Source organism: Charadrius vociferus, unplaced genomic scaffold (assembly GCF_000708025.1).
Source record: "Charadrius vociferus isolate BGI_N301 unplaced genomic scaffold, ASM70802v2 scaffold190, whole genome shotgun sequence".
Classification (NCBI taxonomy): Eukaryota; Metazoa; Chordata; class Aves; order Charadriiformes; family Charadriidae; genus Charadrius; species Charadrius vociferus.
This window is the reverse complement of record NW_009646608.1, coordinates 952,728-972,681: the sequence shown is the minus strand read 5'-3', so window position 1 is coordinate 972,681 and position 19,954 is coordinate 952,728. Positions and strand designations below refer to the sequence as shown.

Below are 19,954 nucleotides of genomic sequence, written 5' to 3'. Positions count from 1 at the left end.
CACATCTCTATCCTCTGTCCTCATAGGTACTCACCTATGTGGTAGGTCAAAACATCATCTCTGTCTAGAACTACAGAGTATCAGATCACTAATCCATGTACCGCGCTCTGCTCTGCAGGAGACCTGCCATGAGGCTTGAGCTCCTCTTTCTTGATACTGACAGTGGGTTTAGAGCACTGAGCGAAGTCCCTGCCATTGCTCAGCCTGGATGATGATCCTCCATAACTCTTCGTCCCTCAATGAGATCCTCATCAACCTGATTTTTCCCCCCTCATCTCTTAAGTTCCCATTCAGATAATGACTTAAGCATTCATCTAACTTAAATAACAAAGTTGTTCATGATTGAGTTTAAAAGGACTATTCATATGCCTGACGTACATTGCTAGATCAAGCCTTGAAAGCAAGGGCACACACTGGAAGACAGAACTCCAGGGATCGGAGCAGACAGAGTCAGGTCAGCTCAACTGACTCTTCAAAACCATTCAAAAGAGACAGTCTCAAAGGAGGGCTGGGACTGCTGGGGGGAAATAATCTGTCACTACCTCGGCTTTAGACACAACCAGCTGATTTAAGGGAGGAAGTCCTTTCCCCCACTCTGACAGGGAGGACAAAGATGAAGGTGAAAAGTAAAAGGACACACGGTGCTGAATTTCTATTTTTCACTCACTTTTGTACAAGGCTCAGGACAACTGGCAACTGATCTATTCATCATCAATGAATCACATAGAAGAAATACAGAAAGCAATTTGTCCCCAAAGCAAATCTTGGATCTACTTTTCCTTTTCCAGAATGAACTGTTGTCCTTTGCTCAGCCCGGTTACTGTGGGAAAAGCCAATGCTAATATGATTCTCTTACCTTTCCATAAGCTTATAACACCTTCAGAGTGGTTAGCTCATGGAAGCTTAGAGGTTACTATCATATCTCTAACAGAGTGAGGAGAAACCACCACAAACAATTGAGTAGATATTAACAGCTTCAGCAAGAGACAAAATATTCCCACCGAATGAAAAATGATGGATTAGCCCCATTTAATGCAGCCAAATTATCGGTGTAAAAATACATACAGGACATGCTGCTGTGCTACTAACCGCACTGAACAGCAGCTTGTGTTTACATTTTTATTCCCTGGTTACAGGCTGTCCTGCGTGGGCTGAGCCCATGAAGATACGCTGCCACAGAGACTGCTTAACACATGCAACCTGGGTACGCAAGCCCAAGTGCGTGGGCCCAACATCCAGCAGAGGCAAAAATTAAACACAAGCTGTTTACCTGATTACACCAGTTCAGCAGTGGTTGAAGGGAGCTGGAGATTTTTTAAGTTTAAGGAAGAGCAAATTTTTAGAGCTGAAAGAAACAGAAATCAATTCCAGTCTGTCATTGCTATGGAAAGATCCTTATATGAGCCTCACTGGAGCTTGTTTTTATACATTTGCATCTCTTTGCATGTTGTAGTTGTCACTGAGTCTGCAAATCACATCAAAATTAAGCTACAATTCGAGCTTGGCTTAAATGAAAAGTGTATTATAACTTTAAAGTCCACATGCTATGGATATGAAATTCTGTTTCGGCTAGAGCATTAATTAAGCCGGAATACAAACTCAAGTTTCACAACTTTAAACAGATCTTTAGAAACCTCATTTAAACTCAGCAGTTGGAGTGACAAACGGAATACAGGGCTTTGGTGGAAACCGAAACATCGTACCTGGTTCTGCCACCTCATTTGGCACTTAGATACAACAGTCACTGTGACACGAACCCATGGCATAGACAAACGCCTATACAAGAAACATGGACAGGCCCCGAATCTATGTAGTGGCCCACTAACAGTTTAGAGCAGCTGAGGTCTTGCACCTTTGCACCTCTTTGGTGGAGCTTGGTGGTTTCCCAGTCAATCCTACCCTAAAAACCTGAGGACAAAAAATTAACTAATAATTCCAGCAGATCAGTCCCTGACATTAGGCTGAATTTTGGTTGAGCCTGTATTCGCAAACCAGGAATCTTTCCTTTGAACTTTATTTCTTCTTCAGAAATAGTTCAAAGCATTTTGAGAACATGGAAGCAAAATCAACCCTGAAAAACACCACAGACTCACTTTAAAATACTCTATTTTTCTCCTGAGATTTCTACTGTTCCTTCCCATAGCTTGTCAAGCAAACCCACTTCAGATTTAGCAAAGTATCCACAGTTCTCATTCATCACAAGTCTCAGAACTGAAGCACTCCAGCTGCTCTAGGGCTATACCCTTAAATGTGACCATGCTGTGATGTTATACTTGCCTGTTGTTATGACCTTGGCTATTTTTGACAACGAGATAAAGATGAAATAGGTTCTTGCTCTTAATGACAGTTTGTACAAAACATCCTTCACAAAGCGAACTATGTTATCCATATGTGTACATTACTGATCAGCCTATGCCAGACAGCAATGTTACAATCTCTCTCCCCGAGGTGACATAGTATGAAGACGATTTGTCATTATTATCCAACATCTCTTTAATTACACTTTGGGCAAGTACTGTATTTTCCCCTGAAACTAACAGCAAAGCAAACATTTTGAAAACAGCTTTATTTTTTCATTACAACCTCTGTCTTTGTTTACTCTGAAATGTCTCAAACTGGCACACACAACTTTGGAAGGTTCTTGCTTTTAATTCAAGGCTCTCGCTCTGAACTTTATTTCTCTGAGCTGTTGCCCACTGTTTTGTGAATCCCCTTCTAAGCAGAAAGATTTCTGCCATCTTCCCCACAATGAAAAATGCTCATGAGAGTAGAAACGGTCTTCAATAATATCACCCAATGAGTTGTAGCATTTTGAAAGAAGGACCACCTTATTCCTTACAGACCTGATGAATTCAATGAGATGTTTGTTTAGATTTCACTGAGGTCTTTTCAGCTGTTTCTTCAAAACTGACTCAGCAACATCCTTAAACACCTGCTTAACTTAAAGCAGGTGAAAAGTCCTACTCGTGTGTCAAGTTTAGGATATGCTTAATAATAGCTGGATTGGGGTCTAACAGCTTGCAAATACAGATGGCTATTATCAAGACCCAGAAGAGGCCAGGTAACCACCAACAGTCAATTATATTCCTACCAGAACTTCAAGCCAGTATATCATACTGTTTGAAGTTAATTGCTTTGAAATAATTGGACAGGTGAGCAGGTAAGTTCACACAGAGCATTTGCAATTTTCCTTTGTATTAAAAAAAAAAAACCAACAGTGCAGATTGCATGGACAAAATGGGCATGATTTTAATAAAACAAGTTAAAAGGAAAGGGAAAAGGTATGGTGGGTTTTTTTTTAAGACTTTTCCTTTTAATTTTTAGCATCATTAAAACCCTGAAAACATTTTATTCAAGAGCTTCTTTAGTTAATACCTCATTACTTCTGTTTTTATTGTTATGGTAATCAAGCCTTAATATATTGCAGCTTTATAGCATGAAATCAAGGCTAGGCCTGCGGGCAGCGACAGATGTACAACAGCATGCAGTAAAACACAGGTATAGAGGCATGCAGGGCTGAATATGGCACAGGGTTTCTTTATAATTGTTTAGCAATTCATCTGAAGTTATTTTAACCTTGACAACAGATGAACTCTAACACGTACCGTGATCAGTCACTAGGAAGCTGCACCTAATAGCAAGTTTGGTGATTGTTGTCTTACAGGCTGAGTTTTAGGAAAGCATGAAACAAAGTCTGAGAAAGAGGATTAAATTGTTTGGATGACTACAGGCTGTAGCTGTAACTATTCAAAACATTTAACTGAGTATATTCTAGCCAAGGGAGAACGGTAACGCTGGGAAGCTGCATTTAACACCAAAACCTTGCCTCCCCATAGGAAGTCTGTGCTCATTGTCAGAATTCATACCCTCTCCTGCCATAGACAGTCTTTGCGGCGCATCAAAAAAGAAAAACATTTGGATGTGACTTCTGGTTTTGAAGTGACACTTGGACCTTGTGCTGGAGCTCTGCTTACGGTTGAATTTCACCCATCAAACCAAACGAAAGTTATATATAACTTTTAGAAAGTGATGGTGGTCTTGTCTGCAGGGTTTTGAAATGCTATCTCAAAAAGAGTGAGTGTTCCTTGGTCTTTTCCAAGTAAATGACAACAGTCGACCCCCAGTGTCAGGTAGGCTCCACTTCTCAATACTGTTTTCAGGAGAGATCGTTCAGGAAACAATTACAGCTCCTGTGAGATTTTCTAAATTTAAAAGGAATGTTTTGGCTAGCAACCCCTTTCCCGGTAAAATAGTTTCAAATAGCCAACATTAAAAGCAATATGCCTGTGACTTATTAAAATCAGCGATACTGAGGACGGTATAGGAAACTATGGCCCCGTGGGGAATGTGGTGGCACACAGCCAACAGCTTCAGGTTATCCCCAGCACAGCCCTACAGCGGCGGCCGTTCAGAAACATCCAACAAATCGTATTTGTCATTGCAAACATGTAACCTTCATAGCAGCTACCCAATATTAACGAAGTAATAGGAAAAAAGTAGGCACAGATAGCACATTATTCCGGTAGAAGTGAAAAATGTTTTCCACGTTATTACTGGGGAACAGTAAGATATGACTCAACATGTGAATCACCAATGTATCTGAAAATCCCGGTTAACCTCAGTTACGCAAAGGCTCCCAGCTTCGCTCTTCTCTCTTGGAAATACTCAGAGTAACAATTGTACTGTATTCAGCTGGTATCTGTTGATACCTTTCAATTCAAACAATTTCTCCTAACAATACAGAGGCCAGTCATCCAAATTTCTAGCGTCAAGCATAAAGGTGAGTAGCTCGCTCAGCTGCAGTAAAGGCCAGTTTCCATGAGGCCATTCAGGCTTACAAGCATTAGGTTGGACAGTGCTTGTCGGATCAGACCTTAGGACAAGAATGCATGTTGCCCAGCGTATAACAAATGGAATGGAAGACAATGGGCACTATAGTCCAGCGAACACAATAATTATATTAATAAAATGAAAGCTTAAATTTTGAAGCTAATCCTGGGCTATCATTTATAAAAGTTAACAGGGCATATTTAATTTAGGAATTGGCTAACGCTTCTCTTTCCACCGCTGAAACCTCATAAATGAAATATACTGGATTGCTGCCCAGTGCGGAAATAAAAGTTATGAATAATGTTTCTATCTCAATCATTGTCAATGCTTTAATATTCCTAATTACTTTAAAAAGCTAAATATTCAATATAGGAAAAACCTTCTTTTTCTTTTTATCTCCACTTGCAAGATTAGTGCAATTTAATAAGAGTCACTGGGTAGCTTTAGTCCACGAGACCCATCTGTACTTTGACACCGGATCCCTTCCTCTTCATTATTACAAAGAATGGAGTGCTTGTTACTTTGCGTATGTATGTGTGTATAAATGTATACATTTATAACTGTATGTCCATGTTGCCACAGTATTATTTTTTTTCTCTTTTTTTTTTAACTTCTATAAGTGCATATGCACTGTATAAATACTCCCTGGGTGTTAGGTTAAACCTATCTATTAATAAAAATAACTAAAGGATAAAATGAGTTTCTTAGATTCTACACAGTATTTTACAAAGGTACTATTTTTCTTTTAAAAAGTATTGGTATAGATAGACATTCATTATGTTATGCCCTTTTTTTCCCTTGTCTACACGTCAGGTAATCCCGAAAGGTTGCTTTAAACCCCAAAGCACGGCCTTTCTTTCTGTCCTTCCTCCCCACTCTCTCCCGATTGCCTTTTCTGCTGTAACTGCGGAGACTTCAGCAAAGCTGCAGCCAAAGCACCAGCAACTTGAGCAGAGAAGGGTCTGCCCCATTGACTTTGGCCTCTGGACGTGTTCATCCCCGGTCACACTGAACTCCTATTCTCTTCTACTGTCTCCCTTTATAGATCCCTCTTCTGTTATCTTTTTGCCTGGTAATGATGCCTCTTTTTTAAGATCCGAATCAATTTGGGGAGAAAGGGAGGAAGTTAAAGCAAAATGGAATGTTCATTCAGTAAACGATTCCGTCTTTCTCGATGCAGCTTTATTTACTTGCCTGATGCACAAATAGAGTCCATTTAACAAGCTTATTTCCGTTATGTCGATAACGTATTAGGCCTATGTTACATAACACGTCTGACGTTTGTACTGGGAAGAACGCTCGCTCTTTCATTCCAGCATGAACTAATCACAAAGACTTAAACTTATCATTACCAATTAAGAGAGTTTGACATACGCAGCCTCTCCAGCTGAAAAAAATGAAAGCCTCGAGTGTGAATTAATTTTCTAGTAAAAGGCGCAGAACTCCCACCTCTAAATGTCCCTAACTTCTGCAGTACGGATACTTTAGGGTGTGGATTTCGAGTCAGAAGGTACGATCTGGGCTGCGGGAAGAGTCAATGCCAGAACTCCCACTGGCTTCAACAGGACAAGGCTTCTGCCTAGAGAGAGTGCTTTCCAAGCGACTCCAAGTACTACACAAAGTATTCAATGAAGAATGTGTTGTATTAAAGACTTAAGAGAGAAAAATTTCATACTAGAGCTATATTATCTATACTGGTATCTCAATAACAGGACCGAAAGCTTTAAGAGCACTGCATTTAACACTCCCTTGTAGAAACAAGCAAAAGAGATGAAAGCCATTATCATAGGAAAGGGTATTATCACATAGTAATTATTGCAAAATAACCAACTGACAACCTTCATTTTTCCACTTAAAGCATCCAAGTTCTAAGGCCACCGCTTTCATTAAGGCCTTCTTTGAAGAGCAGCATATATCTTTATCACATTTTTGTAATCTTTACTCACCACTAGAGCAATCGGTACCTCCCCATCCTGGTTCACAATGACAAGTGTCAGGAGAAACACATCTTCCATGCACACACTCCTCTGTGCAGAGTGCTGTTAAGAAGAAACAATACACAGCATTGTAAACATAATAAGTGGTTGGTAAACATACAGTAAACTATGCCTTAGAGAGCAATATTTCGTTTAAAAATATTAAACAAACCAAACACACACAAAAATTACTTGCAAGATCTAATTAATACTAAGTGACCAAAATAAAATATAGGTCTCTTGACAGCAATAAACTCATTTGTCACTTCAACTCTTTGTAATGAAAAACTCTTAACACCAGAAATTACTTTGGTTAGCAGTTTTGCTTCATAATAAAATTTTTACCAATCTGACACTGATTATTATTATATTACAGAATACCAGCTTCTTCTATTGCACTCAAGTTGCTACTGTTCATAAGATAAAATGGAGCTTGGTTCTGAAAGTATATTAAAATCCAAAATAGATTCGTAAAAAATAGCTCAAGAAGAAGAAATAATTTTACTACGTGATGCAGTTGTTTTAAGTGCAGCCTTGTCTTTTAAAGGTCATCAAGTTTTCCATAACTACAGAGTTCTATGTCTTATTTATCCACTGTTGGATTATTGAAAGTTCAACATCATCAAGGTTCAAACTATGAAAAACTGGTTGGTTTTACTGTCTCACTTGCCAGTTGACTAAAGATATACATGGAAGAAACTCCTTTTCTTCTCTCTGAGTAGGAACGACTCATGGTTTTAAGACTTTTGTTCTCCTGTGCTGCTTTGGTGTCTGACTTACTTTTCAGTGTATGCTGTTATGCCTATCACATACAAAAAACCTTGGCCAACACTGAATAACTGCTTTAAAGGCTGAAGTTTACTGCTTACCACCTTATTTCCATTTTACCACTTAGGACATTGCCAAAAACTTAGTGTGTCATTGATTCAAATGGGATGATTAAGTTGCAACATATTATTTCCATCTAGACTAACATATTTAAGTTATTAATGAATATGATGTAGTGGCAATGAGATCTCTATATTAAAATATATATACATATATAGAAAATATATATATAACACCGATGTTTGTATATCCTGTGTTTTTAGATGAGATGGGAAATGTGGGTATTGTGCTTACTTAACGAAGAACTGGCTGAAGCTGGACCACAAAAGACTTACTCCAAGACAAAGGTTAATTCATTCCTGTCTAAAACAAGGCCAGCACAGCTGATTTGGGAAGTAGCTTTGTGTTGCTGCTCTGAAAACCAGGCTAACTACCCAATTCATTTTAAATCAGCCAGCGAAGCTTCCTAAAGTTGCACTGGGGCTGCATATGAAACACCCTTTGTGCTCCCAGGTACCTCATGGGCTAAACGTTTTCCACCATCGTCTTATACATTGGAACAATTCCTGCTACATTTGACATTCCGGTTGGACTACCCAACTGGATCACATCTCGAACCTGCGCTCAGCCTGGCGTCAAAGCTGACAGAAACATTTTGCTGTCTGTTCTGTGTTTGGGTCACTGGAGACCAAAGCCACTAAGCTATTCACAATACATTTAAATCCAACTTCAAATCACAAGTGAACTTTGAATAAATAATCCTAGGGGACAAATCTTCCTGCTCTTTATCCATCAAATGAGCGTTGCCTCATTATAATGACTGCAAGATCTTTCCAGATAAGTCATTCCCTTTCTAGGTTCGCTGCATATCAAAAGTGCAATTTATTCTTATTTCATATCTCGTGTTTAGACAGTATTGCAGGGGGTATGAAATATTGATAGCTAATTCTCTAGTCACTAATTGTCCTAATCTTTTGTGTATTTATTTTACTTGAGTTAGGGTTTCTGAAGACAGTGAGGCATCCTAGTCTACCGCTCTAAGATGAAATTCAAGACAGGGCATTAGAAAAACAGGATATTCTAATAATAAGAAACACACACCTTCATGCAATCATTTAAAAATGGGTGGTTATCTATGACAAGAAGTCCATATACAGAACAGCCACAAACTTATAATTTGTTATTAAAAGTACAGTGTACTAAAAGATATACAACATCGTGGGATAGGGATACTTTGAAAATTCTGCCCCATATGGCTTTATCTAAGAACACGATTCTCATTGGTGTAACTCTTACACATTCGTTTTCTAAGAGGTATGGAAATCAAAACTGAGATTTTTCTGTTCCCTGTATGGACAGTTACAATAATAAATCTTTCTTACATGTAAAACATGCAACTTTTTTACCCTTTTAACTAGACTAGGTTCTCAGGTGAAAGCATAATTGATGAGCGAGAAGGTTGGTGATGGACTATTTCTGTGCTCTTCTAAATAACAAAACTCCTGCTCATTACTGGTCTAAATTTAGTTGATTTAGCCCCACAAACACATCACACCTTAACTATGTTAATATAAATATGTAATAATAATAACTAATTAAGCTAATAAAAGTTTACGTAACCACTTGCCTCTGGACAGTCCTGACTTCTGTAGTATCATAGAATCACAGAACCATAGAATGGTTTAGGTTGGAAGGGACCTTAAAGATCATCTCGTTCCACACCCTGCCCTGGGCAGGGCCACCTCCCCCCAGCCCAGGTTGCTCCAAGCCCCGTCCAACCTGGCCCTGAACACCTCCAGGGATGGGGCAGCCACAGCTTCTCGGGGCAACCTGCCCCAGGGGCTCGCCGCCCGCACAGGGAAACATTTCTTCCTCACATCTCATCTACATCTCCCCTCTTCCCATCTGAAGCCATTCCCCCTCGTCCCATCATCTGCTCCAGTCCCTTAGGAAGAGTACTATGTGAGACTTACAAGCAAGACTCAAGATAGCATTTCTCATTCTAAAGCAATCAATCAGTGATACGCAAAATACAAAAAAGTACTGTAGAGAACTGCATCTTTGTTTTTCGGTATTTTGAAGTCCTGCATAGCTGAAGACGACAATGTTTAATGAGCAATTAAAGAGTCAAGAAAGGTAAAGACACTCCTTGGAACTGTGGGTTCTCTCATCTCTGGTTTGTTAACTTGCTAAACAAGCAGCCGTGAGCTCACTAGCACATAGTCATTTGAAATCCTGTGAAATCGCGCAGGATTAATCCCATAAGTGGGGGTCACAGAAATCCCCCCTTTTTAAATGGGGAAGCCATTTTATTCAAGGAGGCAAATAATCAGACTCCTGCACTGCCTCATTTGAATCAGGCCTATAAAGGTCCATATAAAGGTCATATTAGGGTACAACTCTAAAGTTTTACCACAGCAAATAAAATTTTGAATTTTCCCTATAAAAGGGAAGTCTTGCCTTGCTCTAATCTTTGGAGTTTAAATTAATTTTTCATTCTATTAACATTCAACATAATAGGATACAATGGTCCCCAAGGCATTCTTCGTAATATACTTTGTACAGTGGTTTGCAAATGATCTTACTAGTTAATGGAACTATAAAAATTACTTGCACATAAAGGTCAAGAAAAATAAAGATAAGTATATACTTTCTGACACTGTCCTGTTCAACACTCAGCTAAAGCCCCCTGGAGTAAAGAAAACTTGTACTAATGCAAGAAATATAATTCCTCCCAGTAGAATAGCCCAAGCAGTTCAACCTTTGGAATTCCAGACTTTTTATGCCTGCATTTTCCCTTGACCAATTCTCTTGAACAATCCAGCACCTCATTGATCGGTTTATTATTAGCATTCTTGGCATGAGTTTAAGATCAGTTTGTAGTTTGATTCAGCCTGGTAATAAAATGACCTACATCAAAGCCCTGCCAAAATGCCATCTTTGAAGCAATGCGTTTAGCATGAGTTATTTGGCCACATTCAAGGTCACACAGCCACTGCTCCTTGTCATGGAATAAAGTCAACAAAAGGGTTCTGTAACAATTCGGTTGATGCTTATCACTTACTTTATAATTACAAACAGTGCTTTTTATAACACATAAGGACAATCCTCAGGGAAATAGACCTAAAGATGAAACTCTTTTCACACCTGAAATGACTGCATAGATTTCTCTACCACTAGCACTTATTTTTTAATTGTTGTCCTGAATTTAAATTTAGACATACGAAATGGGTTGTCGGTGTCTCCCATCTACAAAGGTATGAAATAGCCAGGATATCGTTCCTGAGGAGTACACTGCTAAGCGGAGCCAACTCTTCTGCCTGGAGAATACTTCCATTGAAGAGTTACTTCTTCAAGTGAGTGGCAGCACAGTTCATCCCAGACAAAAGCAGCCACAGTCCAGGAATCCAGAGCTACTCTGTCTTCCTTGGTGCCGCATTCCTCTGTATGGACCCAAACTACGACTTTAACCCTGCTGTACCAAGCTGTTTTATATGCAATTATACCCTGCTCATCACTACATTATCAACCCATTGACTACTTGTTCTCCATTAGGCAATGGAACTAACACCTGCCTCAACTACCTTCTCAGCCCTTCCTAGAGGTGAAAGTGCATTTAGAGAAGAATTTCATTCTAAGGAAAGAAGCATAGAGTGATTTAGCTTGGGAAAGTTTCGTAAGCTTCACCAAACATGTAACTTGTGTATTTATTTCACAAAAGGCAGAGTCAAAAAAATATGTCTTGTGCTTGCAATGGAATGTGATAATATTCGCAGTGGTTCTTTCAACCTGGAGGAGTTCACAGCCACTGACCCAGGAAGTTCCATCTCCCTCCCACTTCAGCTGGTGGGACTTCATTGTGCCAGAGAAGCAAAATATCTTCAAAACAAAGACCAGTATAATTACAAAGTCTAAAGGAACCCAGTGTAGAAAGCAGAAAATAGCTTCATGAGCTGCACTCATTCATAGCAGTGTGTGCCGCTGAAAAGACGTGCTGGAGTGCTCTGTACGAGCTAGAGTTCCCTGGGCTCTGCAGCCCTCCTGCCCAGGGATTGTAGTGCAGCCAGGAGGTGACAGAAAGCATAAATAACTGCAGATACATTATAATAATGGGAAACGTTGGTAAATGAAGATACAGATGCTACTATATGAGAGCATAGGCGCGATGAGAAATTCAGGCACTCTCCTAGAACTACACAGAATGAACTGGTCTATTCTGACTGTACGTGTGGCAAAAGGACACTGCCCCAGAACTGCAAGTTCTTCAGAATATTTTTCTTTTGTCTGCCCTACTTTAGGCAGTCTCTGCCAGTTTTTCTTCACTATACACTGATCCCACCCAAACTATGACGAATTTCGTTTATTTGCTGTGAACCAAAGGTAGACTTGCATTTTTTTCTGTATGTTGCTGGTATTTTAATTTCAGGTTATCTAACCATTTTGCCCCATGCTTTATAGTTGTTGGACTACACAGAGCAGAAATTTCATGGAAAAAGTGACGTTTTCCTTCTCCATTTAATATGTGTCCCTGGAACAATTTGGGCCATTGTAGTGCATTCTTCCAGTCCTTTGTGCCACTTTTAGGGGAAAGAATAATTTTGTCAGGTGAACTAGTAGTTATCTCAGGGCCAGGCAGAGAGGTCAAAGAAGATGAGAAAAGATGAAAGAGATGCTTGCCCCTTATCCATTAGGAATCTATTCACTCGGGGCCACTCTGGTGTTTCCATCTTAATGTACTGGCCTGAATCCAGGTTGTGCTGAGTCTACAATATTAGCTTCATTAGATAAGCCTGTAGTCAGCTTTTGGCCAGATTCTCTTAGAATGTGCTCAAAAAAGGGAGGTTTGGTAGTAGAAGAAAGATGACTACAGCTAATGCATCTTGGTAGGTTCTCCTCATTCTTAGATTATTGCTTATTTGTGGAACGGAAGATTCCCTCTCTAAATCACTGGACTTTCCGTCAGGAATCATGCTGATCAGATGGTTTCCTTCATAATTGTTTCAATGAAGTGGAATAATAGTTCTTTGCATTGCTTAATGTCTGTTTCTTTGGTCATCACTCAGGATACATCCATTAATTTATCACCTTGGATAGCACTTTAATGCAGGTCTAGCAACTTTAATAAATGAAGACACGAAGAGATCTCAAAGCCTGCTCAGGTTTTGAGGAATTTATTGTTTCGGTGTATGGCAACCCTTATTTTTCATTTCTCTCTTGGTATATGATGAAAGTACTAATAAAAAAAACAAAGACAAAAACAAAAACAAGGAGATCAATGTGAGCAAAGGAAAAATGAGACTGATGCAGATCATACAACAGCAATGGGTCACAAGATCAACTCCTTTTCCCACAGGTGCAATTCCAATACATTTTTTGGCAAATTTGGAATTAGAGACTATGCATCTACGCAATCAGAACAGAATCAATGGTGTTTCTTGTCATCTGGGACATGAGGAGTCTCTGACCACTGCCTTAGTGAGATATTGATCTGTTCGAGATAGCAGCTAGGTTGTGTTATCCTCAGCCTTGACACCCTGCCAAAGCTTAGGGAGTCGACTACGCCAGAGACGACTTGGGAATGTCTAAAGTAAAAGAATTGAGAAGATACATTTTGAGGTTTTTGTTTTCTCCCAGGAACAGAATCTGACATATGTCGGTGTCATCACTGACAAAGTATCAGTAAATCCTGTATGAATCTGCTCAGAGGTGAAATTTGTTAATAAGCACAAATAAAACCTATGATAGTTTCAGCTCAGATTTCTATTACCAGATAAATGGCAATCTGGGGCTCTGATGACTAACGAGAAGGTGAACACAGGGTCACCCACACTCCTGTCATGGCTGAGCGTCCCATGCAGATGACATGGGTTAGTGTACAGGTCCTGGAATAATTCCAGCCAGACCTCAGTGTTTCAGACGCTCAGGTCCCTCACGGGAGGAATGGCCACAGTTTACTGGAGGATTGGGCACTGATGAGAATCTAGTTCAGACCACGCTGCCATCTACTGCCTGGGGTAGGCGTACTCTAGTGAGTGGTTAGGGAAGTAAATTGTGCCGAGGGAAGGTCAAGGCAGAGAAGAGACTGCCACTTTTTCTATGTGCCCTGAGAAAAGCAAGATTGGTGGAACACTTTGGAATTGCAGTCTGGTGGGTTCTGAGGAACAGCTGAGCTGGAGCAGCACATCTCTGAGACAGGAACGGCACCGCATCAGTGACCATAAAGTAGTGACAGTAACAGAGGAGAAGGTTAGAGGCCTGCAAGAGGAGAGGTCGATGGAAGTCACACATTTAACAGACTCTTTGTGTCATTTTGATGCTCCATTGGCTTCATCTGCTCTAGTAGAGAGAGGGAATGGGAGTCAGTACTTACCGCTTAATAATGGCTGAAGGAGAGCTGACGAGCAGCCTCCTTGTAGCAGCAAATGTCAGAAGAGCAGAACTGAGGTCAGTAAGCTGAAACGCTTTGTATCTTTGGCTGTGCGAAAAACAGAAGAGCTTTGCAGTACTTCAAAGCACAAAAAGGGAATTGTGGGAAGGCATTGCGGGACTTTGAGCACTGAAGTGCATCTGCCCCGCAAAGTGGGCAGGTTACAGGATTGGATAAAAGCAACATTAATCCGTTGGTCTGTAGATAATGTCACAACCAAGCTCTGGCAAGAGGAATATGTTGCAAAGGCATGAAGGAGTTAAGTTTAAGAACCGAGGCAAATTCTGCAATGAAGACAAAGCATCTGTCTAATGCCTGATTTCAACAGGTTCATGACTGACGTCACACATAAAGCAAAGACCTCGAACCAAGGTCAGAGACAACAGTCCCCTCCCCGTGCTCCACAGGGGTCAGGAGACACAAGGACCCGGGCTTGCTCTCTGGGGTGAAGAAAGAAATTCCACCTTCAGGTAAAATCCTGACCACTCTAAGGTAAGTCACACACCCAAATCACTTACCATTTCTAAGGCTCAGGCTTTCTCACTGCCATCACAGAAAGTGAATCTGAGCCCATTGCGAACTCTTTGGAGATCAGCTAAATATTGATAATTGTTGATTGTTTGAGGCCTGCGACCAATTGTATGCATTTTCTGCCATTGCTTCAACTAGAAATAATCATTGCATTCTACCATGTTGAGAGGAAAGACTTATGCCGAGATCAATTCTGCTGATCAGTGTTTTAATACAACATTATTCTGCGGGATAATTTTCAGCATTTAACTTTTTCTGGTAAACGATTTCCCATTGCCACACTGCAGGGTTCAAAACCAATCATTATCACTAGTTCAAACTGTTAATGAGGTTAAGAGAGATCCTGAATCAGCAGAGCAGAATCTATGACCCAGGAAAGCTTTTCCCCTCCTGTGCCCTCTGTCTACTCCTTCCATTTTGGTAAATTGACCAACTCTTTCCAGCAATTTGTAGAAAATACATTTTCACTAGTTAATTTTCTACTGGAATTTGATTCATCCAACCAGCAAACTTAATGACAATTCGTCTGCGAATTGTGCTTTATATTGCACCTTTAGAAAGAGCACTAGTATCTTTTTCTAAGTAATGTAGAAATGTTAACATCTTCTCTTAGGCGTTGTCTTTTATTCTCTCTGTATATGATCTAGCAGACCTCACTCTACCAAAAATAAATGTAGTCAAATATTATTTGCCCACAGGAGGCTCCAGGTTTTTTGAGGACAGAAGATGGAAGAAGCAATTCTCCTGGGCCAAAACCAGTGGAAGTGTTCCCCAATCATTCTGTTCTTAACCTTAGGGGAATTTTTTTTGTTGCCTGAGGGAACAGGTCCAAGATCCCTGGTCCTTTCAGCTTTCCCACCAACAAAAGGAGAAGCAGCCAAAGCTACCAGAAGAGCAAGCACAACCTGCTCTACCAAACCTGTGATGGCAGGCAGTATCATACTACACTCAAACTGCTGAAGGAATGACCGACTGTTCTCCACTCATAGACATGGGTATCTTCGGCTGCAGCCTGGGCTCTCCTAGGAGTTGTGTTGGAATGGAAAGTGAGCTGCCAGTTGCAAAGTACAAAGTTAGAAATGAGCTAAATGTGGTAAGTCAGAAATAAACAAACATTTCCATCATAAAAAGACTGGAGGAACATACAGTGCCCTGCAGCTGAGGAAGGTGATAACTAAATTACAGATGAACAGGTAAGCACTTGTATCATACGTGGCAGAACTGCAGGAAACTCATCAGTTGTGGGATGGCATTTCTAGCCGAGTGAACTTCTCTATAGAAATTTCGCTAGTATATTACTACTGCCTTGCTTCACTACCTCCGCTTTCTTACTGTGACTGTACCACTCGAATAGACCAAGAATTTACGGGTTCCAACGCTGGCTGAGTACCTCTTTGATTTAAGCAGTGATAAAGCAAGCATATAGGATAATGGGAAAGAAAATGAGCTATTATCAAAAAAAGCATTTATAACACGGGCAAGATTCTCAGAGGTGCTACAGCAGACAAGGAGAGAGACACGAGTAGGACTTTGGCCTAAACAGTCTAGTATGATAACCAAGCCATCTTGCCTTGTTCTGTGGAAATCACCTCAAAGTTACAGCACTTGCATATTTTGCTACAGGTTACCCACTCAGGGCACTAAGTTAATTTCTTTGGGTACAAATTCCATCATGTTACAGTTCCTGTGCAATATTTTTGGATCTGGTAGCATTGCCGCGTGTCTGTAGTTCTCTGATTACTGACTTGCCCTGAATTGTGGGTCTCATGCCAAGACAATTCTATTTTCTGTCAGTGAATGACACAGCTCCACTGCTGATGATTGATCTTCATAGGAAGAGAGTATGTGCCACGTGTAAGAGTGAGGATGGGTGCATCAAAAATGTTGTTCCTGAAAGATCAAAAGTAGATAGATCAAGATATCTGGACGACATGATATTTCTGGCTATCTTTGATGAGCAATGCAACACCTAACAAAACTAAATTACACCGATCCCCTAGATAAATTTTAGTCCTATAGCACATTGGATAAACTATTGATTTTTCAAACAAAATCTTTCTTCATTCTTATTCCAACTTTCATTAAGCTAATTTAACAAAAATCTTTTTCTTTGGTTCTCACCAAAATAGGATGAATGTGGACAAATTTCTAAAGGCAAACCTGCCATTGAGGCCAGGCTATTAGATGCCATGGGCCCTAGAGAGCCAACGCGTTTCAGATTTCATTTTGGATCAAGGCACACACTGCAAACAAAGGTCACCCTGATGAAATCGAGGATAGAAGTAGAGTCTGTTTGAAGATCATATGTATGAGCTACACTAACATTACTGGGGATGGAATATTTAAATGCAGACACTTTTCGCTTTTCTCACATTTCAAAATTTGTTTCAATTGTTTCAGAGCAACTTACTGAAAAGAACTGCAAAAAAAGACCCCAAGAAGCAAATTGCAGTAGAATTATGGGGACTGATTCTCATTTCAAGCTACTAGTTTAAACTGTCTGTAACCAACTCCAGATTGCAAGTGGTCAGCTGATTTAGGATCAAGTCCAACTTCTTAGTAATGTCTAATTGTACAGAGAAACTGTCTACCAATGAGACATGGTAAAACGCACTTTCCAATTCCTGTGATTTACACTGTTTCCTGAAAATAGAAGATGGGAGCTGGAAATAAAAACTTTTACCTATACTGGCAGAAGCTATTGAAGATCCCTACCCTCTACGATAAGGTAAACGTTACATAGCAATTGCATAAACAAAACTATTATGCAGTATTTGGTGAAAAAGAAGATCATTTTGGATATTTTTAATCGTTTTTTTAAAAGGAATTGTATTTAACCTAAAACATGACACTTGTGAATGCAGATGTAGTGTCATCAGATCCTAAGATATGTACCAGTGACTTGCTTCAGCTCACAGAATCACAGAATCACAGAATGGTCAGGGTTGGAAGGGACCTCTGGAGATCATCTAGTCCAACCCCCCCGCCAGAGCAGGGTCACCTACAGCAGTTGCACAGGACAGCATCCAGGCGGGTTTGGAATGTCTCCAGAGTGGGAGACTCCCCCACCTCTCTGGGCAGCCTGTGCCAGTGCTCCACTACCCTCAAAGTAAAGAAGTTCCTTCTCATGTTAAGATGGAACTTCCTATGTTCAAGTTTATGCCCATTACCCCTCGTCCTATCACTGGGCGCCACTGAAAAAAGACTGCTCCCATCCCCCTGGCACCCTCCCATTAAGTATTTGTAAGTATTAATAAGATCCCCCCTCAATCTTACTACTCAATACTCCTACATGTACTACACTGCTGTAGCTGAAAGCCTCCTTTTGTTGCTTGCTATACTGAACACCCGGTTGAATTTCTTTACAAGTATGCGTATGTGTTTCACACACAGTGTCTTATTTTGAATCAGAAAAAAATATCTCTATTGTAGTCAATTTACATACTGAAGTTGTAAGCTTTTCCAAGTAAGGCTGGATTTTAGTGGTTTTGCACATGGATTTCTGGGCATTACAGTAGTAAAAGTAAATCATAGTATTCAGAAAGGAAAAATCTTGATAAAAAGAAGAAAAGCCTTGGGATTAAATAGATTGAAAATATCTCTTGACTTACTGCATCGGATAAAGTGAAGTTTGCAGAAGTGAATACCTATGTTAGAAGTACTGAGCTTAAGATAAATTATTCAAAAATGTTTTGTGATAAAATCTGCAATGGACTGAAGTTTCATGAAAAATTTCCCCGGAAAGCGATAAAAACCTTTATTAAAGTGAAAGGCATGTGCAACAATATACTAATCTAAAGTGTAATGTTAATAGAAAGCAAAAGAGAATGTTTATGCTAACAGTCAAAGAATATCTGGTTCAAGAGGAAGCAGCCATGGCTGGTTAGAAGAGCTCTGGCTCTGATTAGCCTTTTTGATATTTGATTAATACTCTCACACTGTTCTAGAGTATGAAGTGTTAACAGATGCTTTTCAAGCTATCAGCTGACATCATTTCTTTCACTGAGAACAATTAAGGAACCAAAAATGAACACTGATTTGCCAACTGACTCTACTGTAAACCTAAAATTGCCATCTATGTGCACTTTGGGCACCTTTACTTCGCTCCTACCAGCCATTTTGCCCCATCACAATCTTCTTATTTTTTGCCCCATGAAGAACTCATACCATTTTGCTTCACTATCACCCACTTCAGTAAAGGAACTCATGTAAATATCTCAGGAAGGTGCTTTGCTATATAAAGCTACAGCAAGAATTAGAACATCCATATGAAAGCACAACTCGATCTGCAGAGCGGTTGTTATTTCAACAGCAACAGCTGATATTTATTATTGTTGAGGTGTTAACACTACTTAGAAGTGGTGTATATCCACAGTTCTCAGCCAAGTTGATGGAAACCGTAGCACTCAACACCTTTGACAGCCAGGGTCCTGATGCAAAAGTACGGTTTCGATAGGAAGTTACTTCTTTTCTAAAGTCCCACAGCGATCTTCTGCACAATTTGGCATCTTAATATTTTTACACTTCGGTCTAAAAACTTTATGCTTCAGAGTTGTAAGTACTTTCTATTTTAACATATGTGAACGCTTTCTACAAATTTGGAAGACTTGTGTCATAACAGAGTACTGTTTGCATTAAGCTACAGAGTAGCTGACCTGTGTTTACAGGCTATCACATATTCATCAGAAATGGATGCAGTTGCAAAAGCAATTGGAAATCCACGGAATAATATATCTTTATCCTACCGTGAGACATGGAATACATGACGCACAAGACAAAGCTAATTGGTAACAAAGGGAACTACAACCTCTGTAAATTCCCACTCAGTAAACCCACTCCCAGGTATTACCCAGCAATTGAGAAACCAACATCAAGAAACACAACTAGTTTGGGATGGTGTTTCACGAGGCAGGCTCACGCGGTATTCCTAGTGTGAATGTCGTCAGTATTTTTATGAGGGACTGCTAAAAGGATGTAATAATTACAGACAAATGCTTTAAAAGTTCACATAAAAGAAGTGTACATTATGCACAGGATGATGTTGAAAGCAGTGTACTTAAGCCTAACATGCAGCTTTTGCGCCAAATTCAGTCTGCCAAGCGCTTCCAGCCTGTATCATTCCTGTGACAGAAGAGATGGGGAATAGCTGAACTGTAAGTAAATGTGCCCAGGTAGCCAAATGTCTCCTCCTGCCTGCGCAGGTCGCCATATTTAGGGCACCCACGGCTGTTGCTATAAATGGCTGAGAGACCCGAGGGTGGCAGGAGTAAGGCCCACAAAGCCTTCACCAGCCCAGGCAAGTGCCAACACTGGTTCATCTTTCCAAGGTTCTGAAGTGAGTGAAAAATATTTGAAAGAGCGG

General features: G+C 40.1%; 1 protein-coding gene across 1 annotated transcript in view; it reads right to left on the bottom strand.

The window, feature by feature from the left end:
* Positions 1-19,954, bottom strand: part of MEGF11 (multiple EGF-like-domains 11) — a 215,187-nt gene that overhangs the window by 178,704 nt on the left and 16,529 nt on the right. Inside the window, exon 5 of the mRNA XM_009886823.1 lies at positions 6,777-6,869. Coding sequence (XP_009885125.1) covers positions 6,777-6,869 — 93 coding nt within the window. The remainder of the gene's footprint in view (positions 1-6,776; positions 6,870-19,954) is intronic.